Source organism: Rattus norvegicus, chromosome 3 (genome assembly GCF_021556685.1).
Source record: "Rattus norvegicus strain SHRSP/BbbUtx chromosome 3, alternate assembly SHRSP_T2T, whole genome shotgun sequence".
Lineage (NCBI taxonomy): Eukaryota > Metazoa > Chordata > Mammalia > Rodentia > Muridae > Rattus > Rattus norvegicus.
The window spans coordinates 142,655,848-142,672,170 of record NC_141536.1 but is presented as its reverse complement, the minus strand read 5'-3'; the positions used below and the strand labels follow the sequence as shown (position 1 = coordinate 142,672,170).

At 50.5% G+C, this 16,323-nt stretch overlaps 1 protein-coding gene across 4 annotated transcripts in view; it reads right to left on the bottom strand.

Annotated features, from left to right (window-relative positions):
• Window positions 1-16,323, bottom strand: part of Bpifb1 (BPI fold containing family B, member 1) — a 33,439-nt gene that overhangs the window by 3,932 nt on the left and 13,184 nt on the right. For all 4 annotated transcript variants that reach the window (XM_087653920.1, XM_087653921.1, NM_001077680.1 and 1 more), the window contains 11 exon segments: window positions 14,802-14,940; window positions 14,096-14,203; window positions 12,900-13,049; window positions 12,020-12,101; window positions 7,674-7,737; window positions 5,876-5,961; window positions 4,351-4,530; window positions 3,911-3,964; window positions 3,277-3,435; window positions 2,093-2,160; window positions 1,088-1,133 (listed from right to left, as the gene is read on the bottom strand). In XM_087653920.1, the coding sequence (XP_087510046.1) occupies window positions 1,088-1,133; window positions 2,093-2,160; window positions 3,277-3,435; window positions 3,911-3,964; window positions 4,351-4,530; window positions 5,876-5,961; window positions 7,674-7,737; window positions 12,020-12,101; window positions 12,900-13,049; window positions 14,096-14,203; window positions 14,802-14,940 (1,136 nt within the window).

Below are 16,323 nucleotides of genomic sequence, written 5' to 3'. Positions count from 1 at the left end.
TGCAGTAAACTATTGCTTTCCTAACAAAATGCCATAGAAACCAATGGAGGGTCAGCTGGGGTAATGAGGACCTACAATCCCAGCAGCCAGAAGGCAGAGGCAGGAGGATTGACCTGAGTTTCAAGGCCAGCTTGATGTACATAGTGAATTCCAGGCTAGCCAGAGCTTCATAGTGAGAACCTGCCTCAAACAAACAACAAACGAATCCCACAACCTACAACAGCAACAACACAAAACAACAACAGCAGCAACAACAACAGCAACAACAACAACAACAACAGCAACAACAATAGCAACAACAATAGCAACAACACAATACAACAGCAACAACAGCAGCAGCAGCAACAACAACAGCAACAACAACAGCAACAACACAATACGACAGCAACAACAGCAGCAGCAGCAACAACAACAGCAACAACACATACGACAGCAACAACAACAGCAGCAGCAACAACAACAGCAACAACAGCAGCAGCAGCAGCAACACAATACAACAGCAACAACAGCAGCAGCAACAACAACAGCAACAACACAATATGACAGCAACAACAACAGCAGCAGCAACAACAACAGCAACAACACAATATGACAGCAACAGCAGCAGCAGCAGCAACAACAACAACACAATACAACAACAGCAGCAGCAACAACAACAACAACACAATACAACAGCAACAGCAGCAGCAGCAGCAACAACAACAACAACAAAATAAAACAAAACGAAGGAAACCCCAAAGCTGGAGACAAGAGCCAGCCCAGCTGAGCACTCTGGTTCAGCCTAGGGACGTGGGACACCGAGGACCAGAGGAGAGAGACTGCCGGGGTCAGTAGAGGGCTTTGTTTTATAGTAGAGAGTGTGGTGCACATTTATACACGGTTGGTGTTCTCAGCTATATCTGCGTATAGTGGGTGCTCAGTAGAAACGGGAGCCGGCAGGCTAGGCTTTGGAGGGCCATGAGGAGCCCACCAGCCCAGCCCAGGATTTCCCATGATAGGTCTTTCAAAGCAAATCCTGGGGCATGTCTCATTTTAGAATGGCCCGTTCTGGCCCCAGTTCCCTTAGAGATGATCTGTTGATACTTACATCGAACAGTTTGATATCCGAGATCATCAGCTTGATGCGCTCGATACTGTAACAGAAGAAGCCCATGAGAGTGGTCCCTTGGAATCTCTTGTCAATAACTGTTGGTTTATTGAGGACCTGCTATGGGCAAGGCACAGGCAGGCTTTCACGTGACAATGGTGAAGCAGGGAAAGTCTTTGCTTCATGGCGTTCACATTCTAAAGAGGCTAGATGGTGGCCAGAAGGACTAAGACAGAAAATCACCCAGGAATGGGGGAGGTTTGCTGTACTAGTTAGCTCCAGTCCTTTCTGGGAGCGGTGCCCCTAATTCCCATTCAACCACTTGTATAGAAATGCCAGCCTGGGTGACAGGATTGTTTGATTTTATATTTCTGCTCTCCCCCTCTCCCTCTCTTGCTCTGTCTTATCTTCTATCTGTCTGTCTGTCTGTCTGTCTGTCTGTCTGTCTGTCTGTCTATCTATCTATCTATCTATCTATCTATCTATCTATCTATCTATCTATCTATCTATCTATCTATCTATCATCCATCATCTATCATCTGACACCTAGCTATTATCTCACCCCATATGGGCTGGTCAGAATGTTCCCCTGAGCCTAACTTTATTGCCAGAGTCTCCAGTTGGAGTCCCTGAGCTCATTCTGGGACAGAAGGTGGTAGACTTTGCAGGACTGGCAGGGGCAGAGAGGTCACTTCATTGCTGGGCCCCAAGGGTTTAGTATCTAGGCTGTTACTGGTTTTGTTTTGAAAAATTTCAGAATGGGTTGTTTGAAGCCTGGGGTGGTGCATGCAGGCCAGTCCAGTGGTGGCCAGCCCAGTGGTGGCCAGCCCAGTGGTGGGATTAGCTTGCTCTGTGGCTCCTGTAGAGTCCCTTTATTTTCCATTTGGAATTCAACCCTTAAGGCAGGCCAGACCTGGCAAGGAAGCCTTCTGCCATCAGCCCTCTCTGGTGCCCCCTGGTGGTGGATTAGAGAAACCCATAGCACTGGGCAGCTCAGCAGCTTACCTGACGTTATTGAAGTTGAGCATAAGTCGGTTTTCTGCTATGAAAAACTGAGCTTCATAACTGGCTTCCTGCAACAAGACAGCCCAGGCCCCGTTTTAAAATAAGAGAAACTGCATCTAGAGGGAGGGTTATACAGGGAAGACTGGAGTCAAGGTGATCTGGGCTACTGGCTCTGTGACCTTGGGAAAAGTTTGACCTCTCTGACCTCACTTTCCATGCCCTAGCCCCTGTTTCACAGGTGCCACTGAAGGCTTGGGGATGACACTGCCAACAGTCAGCGCACTGCCTGCTTCGGTGTCTCAGGCAGTTCAAGCGTCTTCTTCAATAAGCCCTACCACTCCTTGATTGGGTCCTATCAGTCCCCGGGAAGTGACTGAAGGGCAGAGGAGGCCAGCAGCTCTGGTAAGTCTTGAGTATTGTGAGTAGGATCACAAAGCTCAGAGGCTAAGTCAGGTTTGCCATTCAGAGCTGAAGACTTGCATCAGCTCGACGCAGGGGGCTGAGTGTGGAGCCCCATTGCAGTGGAGCCAAGAGAACCAATTTCTCCCGCAGTGCCTCCCATTGGCCATGGAGTGGTCATCAGGGAGTATGGTTGGTCTGGGAAGTAGGCTCCCACTGTCTTTCACTTCGAGGCCAGAATGCCAAGATGAGCTCTCTGGGAGGTACCAATAAGTCTGTAGTGTGTGAAAGGCAGCCCTGAAGTGCTGTGGTGCAGAGCCGCCCACAGAGACACCGCTCTAAGGAGGAGTCAGCCCCTCCTACTCACAGGTACTGCTTGCCCCTTAGGGTAAGCCTGGTTTGCCTCGCTACTCAGAGCCTACCTATGACTGGACCCTTCTCTAGTCTTCTCTGCCTTCCTCTGCATTTCTCTTAGCTGCATGTGCTTGCTGTCCTATGCTGACCCATCCCTTCCTTCCAGGGCGTGGGGCTGCCTCTCAGCTGCTGAATATTGCTCATTCTCTAGAAAATGCCCCTAGCTGGAAGGTAGCTGCCTTGATGGGTGTTATGGTCCCTCTATCCCTAGGGGCTGCTGGTGTTAGTGACTAGCTGATAGATCCCCAAAGTTTTTGACTCTTGGTTCATCACTTCCCCTCCTCCCCACACTACTGGGTGATACCCCAGTTCATAATAATGAACAGGGCAACCTCCAGTCTTTGTCCCGAGCCACAGACACTTAAACTCACAATGCCGAGAGAGAAGAAGGGTCGGACATCTGTATTGGTGGGGAACACTTCCAGTACAACACTTTGGGCTGCCATGGCACCGCCCTCATTCAGCACAATATGGGGGGTGCTGTGAGTGAAGATCTTCAACATCTGGGTGGGCCCCAACTTGTTGGCTGCCTGGAAAGACATCACACACATCCGATCACAGCGCAGAGGTCCTTTGTGTCTCCTGTGGTGTTTCTTGGTACTCCAGCCTCTGTCCTTCCCACTCACACTTCCTGTGTGGAGTACCACTTCCCTTCGGGGATGTTCTCTGGTTTCGTAGCCTGAAGCAGGGCTTAGAGTTGCCCCCATCACCCAGCTCCAATCCCTTGTCTGCCTTTCCCTGCATTTCTCCAAACTGCATGTGATTGCTGTTCTACTCTGACCCAACCCTTTCGTCTGGGGCAGGGGACTGCCCAGGAAATGGCTTGTCACCCAGAAATCATCAATTTCAAGCTTCTCTGCTTGACTGAAGAAGTCTCTGGGCTTCTAGGAGTCCTAGTCCCCATAGTGGGAAAGAAAAGAGGAGCCCACATCCATTCCATCCTGCAGAGACCCATGGACAGAGTCGGCAAACACCTAGCAGGCTCCAGGGGGCAAACAGACTCACCTCTGCATTGATCTCCTTGATGTCCATCTGTAACTGGCGGGCCACATCAGGAATCTGGAGGGCAAGGGCTGTGAGTCAATTGCACTAATCATGCTTCAGTAATAGGATCAGAGTATGTGTTGGCACCCAGGCTCAGGAGAAATGAGGACCCTGATCAGTTAATGGTCTGTGATATTGGGGTACAGGCACCATCTCTGAGTTCCTCAGTATCCAGAGTGCCCTGAAGCTCCCCCAGGATATTTGGAGGAGGATACAGATACATCTGGTCTCTGAAGGCAGAACCAGGGCCCAAGGTGGGTGTTCAGGGAAGCCTTTGGCTCTAGCATTGAACCTCAGAATCAGGCAGAGCTGATCATTACTGGGAATTCCCACCTCAGGTCTCCTTTTGGTGGGCAGATGGCATGGGGGGAAAGTCATCCTACCACCACAGTGTGGCTTACCACGAATCTGAGCAGGATTACAAGCTCCTCCTGGGGGATCAGGGTGGTCACAATGGCATTCACTAGGTCCTGCCTCACAGTCAGGCTGAAAGGGGCCCTGTCTGGGGTGGTCTCCATCAGAGGAGTCGCAGAGCCGTTGAACCAGTTGGTTACCCTTGCCTGTGAGTCCAGCAGCTTGGCCTGAAGAGGCAAAGAGCAAGGCACTGTTTGAGGACCTTGGTAACACACTGTAGCCTGTTATCAACTGGAAGGAAACAACCGGGCTGAGGGGAAGGTGTCTCCCAAAGTTCCCATGATGGAAACCTTGTCCCAGTACAACAGGGTTAAGAGACCTCCTTCAGGAGGTGACTGGGCCTTGATCAACGGTTAGTGTTGTTATAGGAGTGGCCTAGCTACTGGAGGTGGGAGTTGACCATTGTGAAACTAAGCTCCACTCCTGGCTGCCCTTGCTCTTGCCCTCCCCAACTCTTGTGTCTTCCACCACAGGCTGATGCAGCATGGAGGCCTGCACCAGAAGATGCATCATATTCTTGGATTTCTGGCTTCCAGGACCTCAAACCTAGTCAACTTCTAATGTTTACAAATCACTCAGGTACTGTGTTCTGGCAACACAAAATAGACTAAGGCAGGTACCATTCTGCCTGTTTCCCATCTTTGCATTCGTGTCAGGAAGTTGAGATTGATGAAAACAATGGCTTGTCAGGGACCTGGCAGCCCCCCTCCTGAGTCCCTTAGTCCTCTACCCTCCCTTCTTCCCTGTCCCTATTTCTTCTTCCATCCTTCCCTCTGTCCTTCTGTCTCACGTTTAAAGAGATGGTATATCCTTATGCTTCCCCGGACTGGCCCCTAATGCCTGAGCTCAAACGAGCCTTTTGCCTCCCATCTTCAGAGCACCCAGGACTGTGGCCGCATGCTACCTGTGCCTAGCTTGTAACCAGAATGCCTGCTTTTCACTTAGGTTTCAACGGCTTAAGCCCTTTGGGTGAAGGGAGGATTCAAGCTGTAAAAGAGCAGATGGAGCCATCTCATGCTGTGGTTTCCAAGACTCTTGAGAACCTGTCTGGGACTCGCACCATGCACGGGATGTGCAGTGTGGGAGTTTTACAGAAGTCCGTTGTTACAAAGCATCCCCTGTCTGGGAAGCCAGTGCAGTCTCATCTCATTGTCTCCTAACTATAACCACAGCCATGGAGACAGAGAGGAGAAACCTGCCTAGAGCTACACAGCCAGGGAGCCATAAGTCTGGGAGTTAGAGCTGTGTATTCCTTGAGGATGCCTCTGTCCTGAGCCCATGTTGCAGTGTCATCAGAAGTTTGGGATTGAGCATGAGCTTACTGAGAGAAAGACCCAGGGACCCATGCACACACAGACCCTAGGGAGACATAATGTTCTACCTGCTGGCTTTCATAGGATGCCATTGACTACATGCCCTGATGATGTGTAGATGTTGGTCCCTGGGTGGTCACAGAAAAAGAGCTGTTCCCTAACCTATGTCCCCAGTTTGCTCTGAGGTCCGGACACTCACCTTCAGGTTGAACAGGATGTTACTGTCCTGGATGGCAGGAGACAGAAGGTCAAACTCCAGGGCTCCAGGGCTGAGGGCAATGGGTGCTACTCAGGGCAAGAAGAAAGGTTGTGAGGGTGGAGGGTGCGGTCGGGTGGGGTGATTTCCTACCACTTCTTCTTTCTGGCAGTTAGGGGCACTGCCAGAGTCAGGAGAAATGATGCTGTTGGTGGTAACCATGGCAATCATTGCAAGGGTCATTCAAAACACCCGTACAGAGCTAGACGGTTACGTGTATAACCGGAACACATGCACTTCTATGCCAAACCTGAAGTGGTGTTTAAAGCCTGCGCTTCCCCCCACCTCATTGTAACCCACTCCTCAAGGCAGGCAGGGGCTGGGATCCAACTCTGGTGTGCACTCATTAGTTCGCCCATCATCTGTGTTTGCCTTGGTTTCCCTTTACTTGGTGGACGGTTGGTAGAGACATCTCATCTGCCCAGATGTTGGGTGGAGAATGAGTGTATGGCCTGTCCCTGTCCTGCTCCAGCCCCTGTCACTGAGAACAGAGCAGCTAGATAGACTTAGGGATTCCCATAGCATTAGTGTCTTTTAGCCTTCGATCTGATCTGTTTCTCTCTCTCTCTCTCTCTCTCTCTCTCTCTCTCTCTCTCTCTGTGTGTGTGTGTGTGTGTGTCTGTCTGTCTCTCTGTCTCTCTCACATGCATGCACACACACACATGTGAGCTCGGAGGTGGCATATACCACGTGCCTCAGTTTCCCTATGTGTGCAGTTGGATGACTGAGTGCACTGAGGAAGTGAGATGGTGAATTTACAGTGCCCAGCCCTGGATTTAGCCCTCATATGCAATAGGAGCTCAGTTGTTAGTTCTTCTCTTCCCATGCTGCTATGGCTACCCTTTGATGTGCTTCTTTAGATTTTAAATCATAACATGGGCTCTTCCCCTTTGTTGATTTCTATTATGAGGGGGTTGAGCAGGATCAATTGACAAGGCTCAACACAGAAGTCCATGTCTTCTGTTTGTTAGTGTCAGGGAAGGGGAAATGACATTTGCTCTGCACATACAGCTCACCTCTGCCCTTTCCCCCTCCTCTCAGAATCACACAATAGTCAGTCTATCACCCACCCATCTGTCTGTCCATCTGCCTGTCCACCTAGCTTGCATTTATTTTTAAGCAACTCTGTGTCAGGCAGAATATCTCCTATATGCCCAGAACTTTTCTATAACCTTTAAATGTTGACTATAATCCTCTGAGGTTGGGAGGCAGTAAGCCTCACTTTACAGATGAGGGAACTGGGGACCAGGAGGTCGATTGACTCCCCCAACATCAAGGAGCCAATCAGCGGTAGAGCTGGGTATTAACCCAGCCCGACCTGGGTATTTGAGCCTCAAGTAGAGCAGTGGTTTTCAGCTTGTGGGTCAACCCCTTGGGGTTGATCTAAACCTTTACAGGGGTTGCCTAAGACATCAGAAAACACAGAAATTTACATTATGCTTAATAACAGTAGCAAAGTTACAGTTAGGAGGTAGTAATGGCCTTTCCATGGTTGGGGGTCACCACATGAGGAACCGTAGTAAAGTGTCGTAGCATTAGGAAGGCTGAGAACCACTGACTTGCACATAAAAGGTGCTCATGAAGTTGAAGCTGCAGTACCTGGACAGGGCTTAGCCCGCTCACCTGTGCTGGCCCAAGGTGCTGATCAGACCTGAGAGGGTGGTCTCTCCTGGGTAAAGGTGGGGCCTGAAGGCTAAGCCTGCAGTCAAGGGAAAGGCAGTGCAGATAGCAGAGCCCTTACCTGTGGTCAGCCTCAGGAAGTCTTCGTACATGTCATCAAAGGCCTGCTGGATCACAGGGCACAGCTGCAAGAACACAGAGTCAGGGTTCTTAGTGAAGAGCCAGCCCCTCGCCCACTGCCTCCCGGGCCTGCTGTCCTCTTAGAGGACGCACAGATTTGCCCATCTCCATCCCACCTTGCTGTCGGCGTCCACAACTGTCCTAAGGTCTTTTGCCAACCGTTTGCCCTTTGCCTTGTGTCCAAACTGTGCCTACCAGCTACTCACAAGTGCTCAAAGGAGCCCATAACTTCCTTAGAGGAAGCCAAGAATTCACTTATTCATTCCACAAAACCAGCTCCCTCCATGTCAGACTCTAGAACAGAAGGGCAGCTGGGCCGTCCCACCCAGTGCTAAGCAGTCTCTGTATCTTTGGTGAGTTTCCAGCCCCAACAGACAGTCCTGTGCCATCAAGGAGTTCTCTGTCAACCTGGGAAGATTTTGGTCTCTGGCAAGACATTTTTTTTGTTATCCTAATGTGGCAGACGAGCGATACTGACATCTAGTGGATGGAGGCCAAAGATGCTGCTAAATATCTCACCCGGCAGCCCAGCCCCACAAAAATATATCAGTAGCTCCCAGAGTCAGCAGTGTGGATTTAGTGTCTCTGCTGAAAGGGGGCTGGGAGGCAGGAGTAAGCGTTTACCTTGCTGTCTTTAGGACCTACAGGCTTTTGACTGCTCTAATGGAAGGGCCATCTAGCTGGCCATCCCCTTCAGTATTTTTGTGTGATGGCAGTGCGTTTTGAGAAATGCTAACTTTTCTTAGGAACAATGTTTCCTTGCTTCCGTTGGCTTTCCCAACCCATGACCCAGAGAGGAGAAGGAATAGAGGGGCAGCTCCCCCTCTCCCCCAACTCCCCATTCTTCACTCCCTTCAACGTATTAAAGGGATCCCACCAGGCCCGTTGATTTTGAATCTAGGACGGGATGGGACATCACATTTTAGAGCCTTCAGATAGTCCTGATGAGCCATGTCCTGACAGACTGGATGAGTCACGCCCTGACAGACTGGATGAGTCATGTCCTGACAGACTGGATGAGTCACATCCTGACACACTGGATGAGTCACGTCCTGACACACTGGATGAGTCATGTCCTGACACACTGGATGAGTCATGTCCTGACACACTGGATGAGTCACGTCCTGACACACTGGATGAGTCACATCCTGACACACTGGATGAGTCATGTCCTGACAGACTGGGTGAGTCATGTCCTGACAGACTGGGTGAGTCACGTCCTGACACACTGGATGAGTCACGTCCTGACAGACTGGATGAGTCAGGCATGTCCTGATGGACTGGATGAGTCACATCTGACAGACTGGATGAGTCATGTCTACATGGAAAAGGGCTCCTTTACTTCCCCAGTGAGCTTCTTTCCTGACTGTTCTGCATGTGACCTTCATACCCTGTGACCCACAACTGTGACCACTGCAACCTGCCTCAAGTGACCGTGCAAACACACAGGTTAGAATTAACTCAGAATTCCAAGTTCATGCCATTTCTTCTGCTGGGAATTTTTTTTTCTTCTATTCAAATACAAATCTGACTAAATTTTTGAAAATATTTGCACCTGGGCCCTACTTCAAGAAACTCGGTCTTTAAAAAGAAAAATAAAAAATTTAAAACCTGCTGGTTATCTCGTCACATGCCTTGGGCTATGGAGGCAGGAGGATCAGAGATTCAAGGCCAGTCCTGTCTCCGATGCCTGCAACATTCTCATGTAAGTGTTGAGAGTGTGCCCTGCTCTAAAAAATTGGAATAAAAGAACCTACATTCCCCTGGGCCAGATGACCAAGGTCTGACAAATTGTTGCCATTGAAACCCATGGCCCTGTGAGTTTTATTGTTATCCAGACAATCCTGACATTGTAGAAAGACACGTATTCTTTGTCTATGTTTCTGCCACAGCATACTCACGGCATTAAGAAAAGATCATTTAACAAGGCGATTTCTTTCCGTCTCCCTTGTGGATATGCATGTACCTCTGCTAATGTCCAGGGGTTAAAGGTCTAATAATAATGACTGGAAGTTACATATGTCTACTTTCCCCCTCTGTCTCCTGACATTTCCTCTTCCAAGAAGAACCAGGAACTAACCTCCTTTCCTTCCCCTTCCCTTCCCTTCCTTCCTTCCTCCCTCCCTCCCTCCCTCCCTCCCTTCCTTCCTTCCTTCCTTCCTTCCTCCCTCCCTCCCTCCCTCCCTCCCTTCCCTCCTTCTTTCCTTCCTTCCTCCCTCCCTCCCTCCCTTCCTCCCTTCCTTCCTTCCTCCCTCCCTTCCTTCCTTCCTCCCTCCCTTCCTTCCTCCCTTCCTTCCTTCCTTCCTTCCTTCCTTCCTTCCTTCCTTCCTCCCTTCTTCCCTCCCTCCCTCCCTCCCTTCCTTCCTTCCTTCCTTCCTTCCTTCTTTCCTTCCTTCCTCCCTTCCTCCCTTCCTTCCTTCCTTCTTTCCTTCCTTCCTCCCTTCCTCCCTTCTTTCCTTACTCCTTTTTCCTTCCTTCTTCCTTCCTTCCTTCTTTCCTTCCTTCCTTCCTTCTTTCCTTCCTTCCTTCCTTCTTCCCTCCCTCCTTCTCTCCCTCCCTCCCTCCCTCCCTCCCTCCCTTCCTTCTTTCTTTATTCCTTCTTCCTTCGTTTGTTCCTTCCTTCCTCCCTTCCTTCCCTCCTCACTGAGGATTGATCCCAGGCTTTACTACTGAGCTACATTACGTCTCCTGCTCTTTTGGTTTACTTTTTATTTTGAGGAGGAACCTTGCCAAGTTGTGCAGGCTGGCCTTGAACTTGCTCAGTAGCCCAGGCACACCTTGAACTGTGACCCTCCTTTCTTAGCCTCCCAAGGAGCTGGGATTAGAGCTTATTCCAGACTAGTGAATATTATTTCTTAAATTAGTCCTATAAAATATAAGATCCAGGGGTTAGAGAGATGACTCAGCAGCTGAGTGTGTGTCACTCTTCCATAGGACCCAAGCTCAACTCACAGCACCCTCTCCACGGAGCCCAAACCTGCCTGCAATTCCAGCTTCAGAAGTCAGGTACTTCTGGCCTTGGTGGGCATCCATGCATGTAGAATATACTCCTTCTCTCATACCCATCCATATATATATATATATATATATATATATATATATATATATATGACTAAGAATAAAGTAGGTCTTTATAATAAAATAAAATCTCACTTAGGATTTCTTCTTTGTTCATCTTTTGGTGGTGCTGTACCTTGTATGCTAAGAAAGTGCCTTATCACTGAGTTATATCCTTAGCCCTCAGGTTTTTGATAATTTGAGACAGGGTTTCTCTGTGTATCCCTAGCTGTCATGGAACTCACTCTGTAGAACAGGCTGGCCTTGAACTCAGAGATCTGCCTGTCTCTGCCTCCCAAGTGCTGGGACTAAAGGGTGCGTCACCACTGCCTGGCTAAAGTGTCTTGAATTTACAATGGAAATCACTGATTAATATGGATAAATCCACTCATAACATTTGAGTTTACCCGTGACATATTAAGGGCAGATAAAATGAGAGTCACTGGGTTTACAAGTGTCTTCTGCTGTAGAACACTTGCCTAGTAGGGGTGAAGCCCTGGGTTCTGTCTTCTCAGAAAGGCTGAATTGACTGACTCAGAAGAAGTAAACACAGCTGGATCCAGTGGGCTGCAGTGTTTATGGACCACAGCTGGATGGCTGAGCATGCCACAGCCTGCTTATGACAGCATTTCAGGACAAAGTGCGCGATGTTCGGGCATGTCTGGCTTGGCTTTTGAAATCACAGTATATATACTTACATAAAACGTAGTAAAATACATTTAATAAAGGCAGACAACCCGTTCTTTCCTAGGTATTTTGCTCTGTATCCACTACTGTCTGTCTCTTGAGACACTGTCTGTCTACTGTCTGTCGGGTGGGAATATTACAGAGGAGCACGCTGCTGTGTACTTTCTTCCAGTTCTGCTCCATGACGTCACTTTAGTAGACAAAAGTCAGCTCGAAGGTGGGATTTATAACTGGGAAGTCAGCAAAAGCTACAGGTAGGGCTCCCTCCCTCAACCCTTTTAGAGACAAGTGTTAAAATCTTGACCAGCACATGATCAAGACCTCCTGAATTTTTGGCTTTCATGCTACCTTGACCTCAATGATCTCGCTGGGTCAGTGGCTCAGTTTATTGGCTCAGTGGTTCCTTGCTTTGTTGAAGGAATTATTCAGTTCCAGAAGGATCCCACCCAAGGAGACAGAACTCAAATGGTACTGGCTTGCAGTTCCACCCCAGTCCTACAGGGGGTGGTATCTCCACAGGCCAGAGGCCTGGTTTTTACTCACGTGGCTTTTCACTATTTGGGGCAGGGCTGGCATCAGGAGATTCATAACGTTCTTTGCCAAGGAGTTGACCACGAAGGAGAGCCTTTGGCAGAGGAAAGCAGGACATTAGGGAGCTTGTAAGAGAGGATTGGCCCCGGGGTTGGGGATTTAGCTCAGTGGTAGAGCACTTGCCTAGGAAGCACAAGGCCCTGGGTTCAGTCCCCGGCTCCGAAAAAAAAAGAACAAAACAAAACAAAAAAAAAAAAAAAAAAAGAGAGGATTGTCCCTGCTTTATAGAAGTGACATGGAATCCTAGGAGGAAGGCGCTTGCTTAAGTTCCCCTAAGGTGTTAGGCAAGGCTGTGACAGAGGCCGAGCTGAGGGCAGACATTGTCCTGGGTATTGTCCTTATACAGATCTGTGCACACATTAGGATGCAGGGAGCTGATGGGTCCCCTGAAGGTGACATCACACTCTTGAGTGGGTCATGCTTGCTGCCTGGAAGCTGTCATTAGCAGCCTTTCCTGTACTAGGAAAGTGAGATATGGGATGGTGACTTGCCCAACATCACCCAGGCAGTCAAAGGAGAAGGTAAACTTGGTTTGGACTCACCTAGACATGCCTAGGTGACCTGGGAGCCCTAGACGGAGAGGCTGCTCTGTCTGCAGGGGTTTGCCTCCCCCTTACACCCACTTCCACACCCACCCTCCCAAGCTGGTATCATGACACCATTGCTGCTCCCATTTGCCACCCAGAACTGCCTTTGGCATCTAGATGCCCTGGAAGGAGCCCCAGCTCTAGAGTCAGAGGGACACATGTCTGTTCCTCCAGTGTTGTCCATGAGTGCAGTGGGCGAGGCCACGGTCTGCCTCTCCTACAGTGTGACGCAGCCCAGCACTCACTTGTGAAGCAGGCTGAGGCGCAGCGTGCTCTCGTTGCTGGAACAGTCACTGAGGTTCAGGCGGGCAGGGCCGTTCTTGCTCCTCTCCACCCGGATGAGGGCTTGGACCTCGGTGCTCATTTGGAACTCCACTATGGTCTTGATCAGTGGCCTGTGGGGACAACAGCAGTGGGAACGGGTGCTGCTGAAGTCTTTGTGGGAGCCACAGCTGGGTGTCTGTCCTCACCATCTCTTTTGCTGGTTCCTATCATCCCTCCCACATCTGGAGTCCTGGCGTTCTCTCCTGATCTCACTGCGTATGGATGCCGTGGGATTCCAAGTCACACACTGTGCCCCACTCTGATATCCTCTGAGTCCTCAGGCACAACAGCAGTGGATTCCACATTGTCCCCTGGCCTGCCTCTTTCAAACCTGGTGGTCTTGGCTGCTGGCTGTTCCTCCCTGAATTGTGGGAGCAGACTCTGAAGTAATCCTCCCTCTCCCTTTCCCTCTCCCCCTTCCCCTCCCTCTCCCTCTCCCTCTCCCCCTTCCCCTCCCTCTCCCTCTCCCCTTTCCCTCTCCCTCTCCCCTTTCCCTCTCCCTCTCCCCCTTCCCCTCCCTCTCCCCTTTCCCTCTCCCTCTCCCTGTCCCTCTCCCTCTCCCTCTCCCCTTTCCCTCTCCCTCTCCCCCTTCCCTTCCCTCTCCCTCTCCCCCTTCCTCTCCCTCTCCCTCTCCATCTCCTTCTTCCTCCCCCCATCCCCCTCCATATCTAACTCACAGGAATCCCTGTTGCTTCTGCCTGTTTCCAACCCATACAGAGTCTGTTTACTCCTCTGCTCACTTGTCCCAAACCTGGGCCTCAGCCATCTGTCTCCTCTAGAGCGGCTGCAGGACCTTCCATGTGGCGTTCCCGCCTCCATTCTGTGCCACACTGTTTTCTCCTTAGCTCCGACCTTCTGTTGCTCCTGACTCTCACGCTCTGTTAAAGCGCAGTTCTCATCTTGTCACATAAGGCCCTGCACCATCAGTCCTCGGCGGCTTGCTGAGCTCAGCTCTAACCACTTCCCACTCCTTCCCTTCTCTCTGTCATTCCTGCCTCAGGGACTTTGCTCTTGCTCTTCTAACGTTGGGGTTTGTTTCTAGATGTCTGCACGGAGTTGGGGGAGTTGAGTAGATGAAACTGTTAGGTGAGCTGGGTCTGATTTGGGGGACACTCACGTGTTTAATCCAGCCACCATGTCCAGGGGGATTCTGACTACCAGCTCCTGGTCATAGGTTGAAGGCTGCACAACCAGCTGGAGAATGTTAGCAGAGGTGACCTTCATCCTGGACAGGGTAGAGGGGAGATGAGAATCATGTTCTCGTTCAGAGGAGTGTCATCCCCATGCCCGCACCCATCCTTTTTCTGACTTCCTCACACCCGAGCAGAACCTGGACCCCAAGCCTAGTTTACTAATCCTTTCCATCATGGCCCTACCTCTGTCTCTCCCCTTCACCTTGCTTGCTTCTCTTCAGGTTCCTTGGCTTTTAGCCTCAGCCTGTTGAGCTGACAGTAAGCTCCTACTGTCCTGTCATTCTTTGCTGTTGGGGTTTGAAATGCAATCATTCTGAGTGACTCTTGCCCCTCCATGGTTTTGCTCCACTGGTCCCTTTTGCCTGAAATCCCAGTTTCTTGTCTTTGCCTTCATTAAAAAGCACATCCTGGCTCCAGCACTCTCCTACCTGGGGCCATCTTTCTCTGTGGCTGCCCTCTTACCCGTGACGCTGCCTTATGATCACCACTAGCCATTCTGGGGGCTTTTCAAAAGAGGAACTTAGTCTGGTGCATCTCCACTGCTGTTTGTTGGTGGGCAGCTGAACAAACAGCACAGGTAAGCAGAGGTGTGGGGAAGAGATGGCTCCCCGTTCTGTCAGCCCCACTCACCAGATGATGTATCTCAGAACAGTGTTCACGAAGCTGTCCAATATGGGGATGCTGCCAGACTTATCTTGCATGCCTCTGAGCAGCGGCAACTCCTGGAGGATGGCAGTGGCATCGTGGTTCTCCAGTGCCTGGGTCAGGTCTGCAGATAGACGCAGGGAATAGATGTCAAGAGGAGGCAGGGAAAGTAGCCTAGCAGTGGCTCTGGGTTGAGGAACCCCTTCTCAACCTGATCATCTTCACCATGAAGATGTGCCCTGAAGGGTGGTGCCCCTGGGTGGACAGTGAGGCTGGAGGTAGTGGGAACTCTCACACTGAGGGCTGCCAATCACTGCTGGGATGCTGGACCTGAGTCTTCCTTCTCCCTAGCCAGCACCAAATACTTCTCGAGCTAAGCATTCCCTTGGGGATGGTTTGGTGACCAATCAACGCCTGCTAACAGTCTTCTGTCACTCTCACTGTTTGCCCTATTGTCCAAAATGCCTTAGGTGTTGAGCAGAGGAAGGAAGAAATGCGAACAAGGGCCCTGGGGCTGGCCCCTGCTGGCTTTTCTCCAGTGGCCAGAGCCCATTTCATAGGTAGTGTGCCACCATGCCAGCCAGTGTTTCAGAGCCCCACCCCCACCCCGTGGCATTCCGATCAAGCATTCGCCTCTTCTGTGCTAACGGGACTGGACCCATTACATTTTATCTTTTCTGGTTGGCAATCTCAGACCCCATCAGTATGGGCTTTCGAGGGACATGGAGTGGAAAGTCCCCGAAGCGTGTCTCTTGTTTGCCCCTGCGTTGTCACTGCCCAGGTAACGTTGACCTGCCAGTCAACAGGGCTCCTGAAGGCTGAGAGTAAATTTTGAAGGCCCCTGGCAAGTTTCCAGGGGCCACCCAGAAATGATCCCCTTGAGAGATAAAACAACTTCTCCCTCCAGGGACATAATCCAAAGGATGTCATCAGCTCAGGGCAGGTGTGTGCTCTGTTTGCCAGCGGCGGGTCAGCACTGGCCTGGCACAACCTAGCAAGCTTCGCTCCACCTAACGGTTAGTCATACCCAGTCACATGAGGCCTGGGATGGGGTCTCTGGTTCTGAGTTTGTTCTGTCCTTGGGTGCCACCTCATTTCTGGGTGCTCTTTAGAGTTCTTTTCCCTCCTCCCTCTTAGGCAAACCCTCCTTCCTTCCATGTTCCATTATTCTTCTTCACATTAAACAGCTCAGCCCAGGTCTACGGTGTGGCTTTTGTCTTCCGATGGAGTTAATTAAGACAGTTTCCTAGTGGCACCTGGTGCTCAGTGGTCAGTTGCTTGGGTGAGCCCACTGACTCCCCTGCAGGGGACCCTGGGAATCTCCTCCAAAACTACCAGTAGTAGTAGCTCCTTGGCTGCAGACTTTGGCCATGGCTGCTTACCCCAGGGCCCCATAGCTCCCATACCACATGCTTGAGAATCATCGCATTAGCCTTAAGCCATTTGCTTCCATTAGCCTTTGGAAAAGAGCTTGTCTACCAAGTAATTGCCACACTGCCACAGGAGA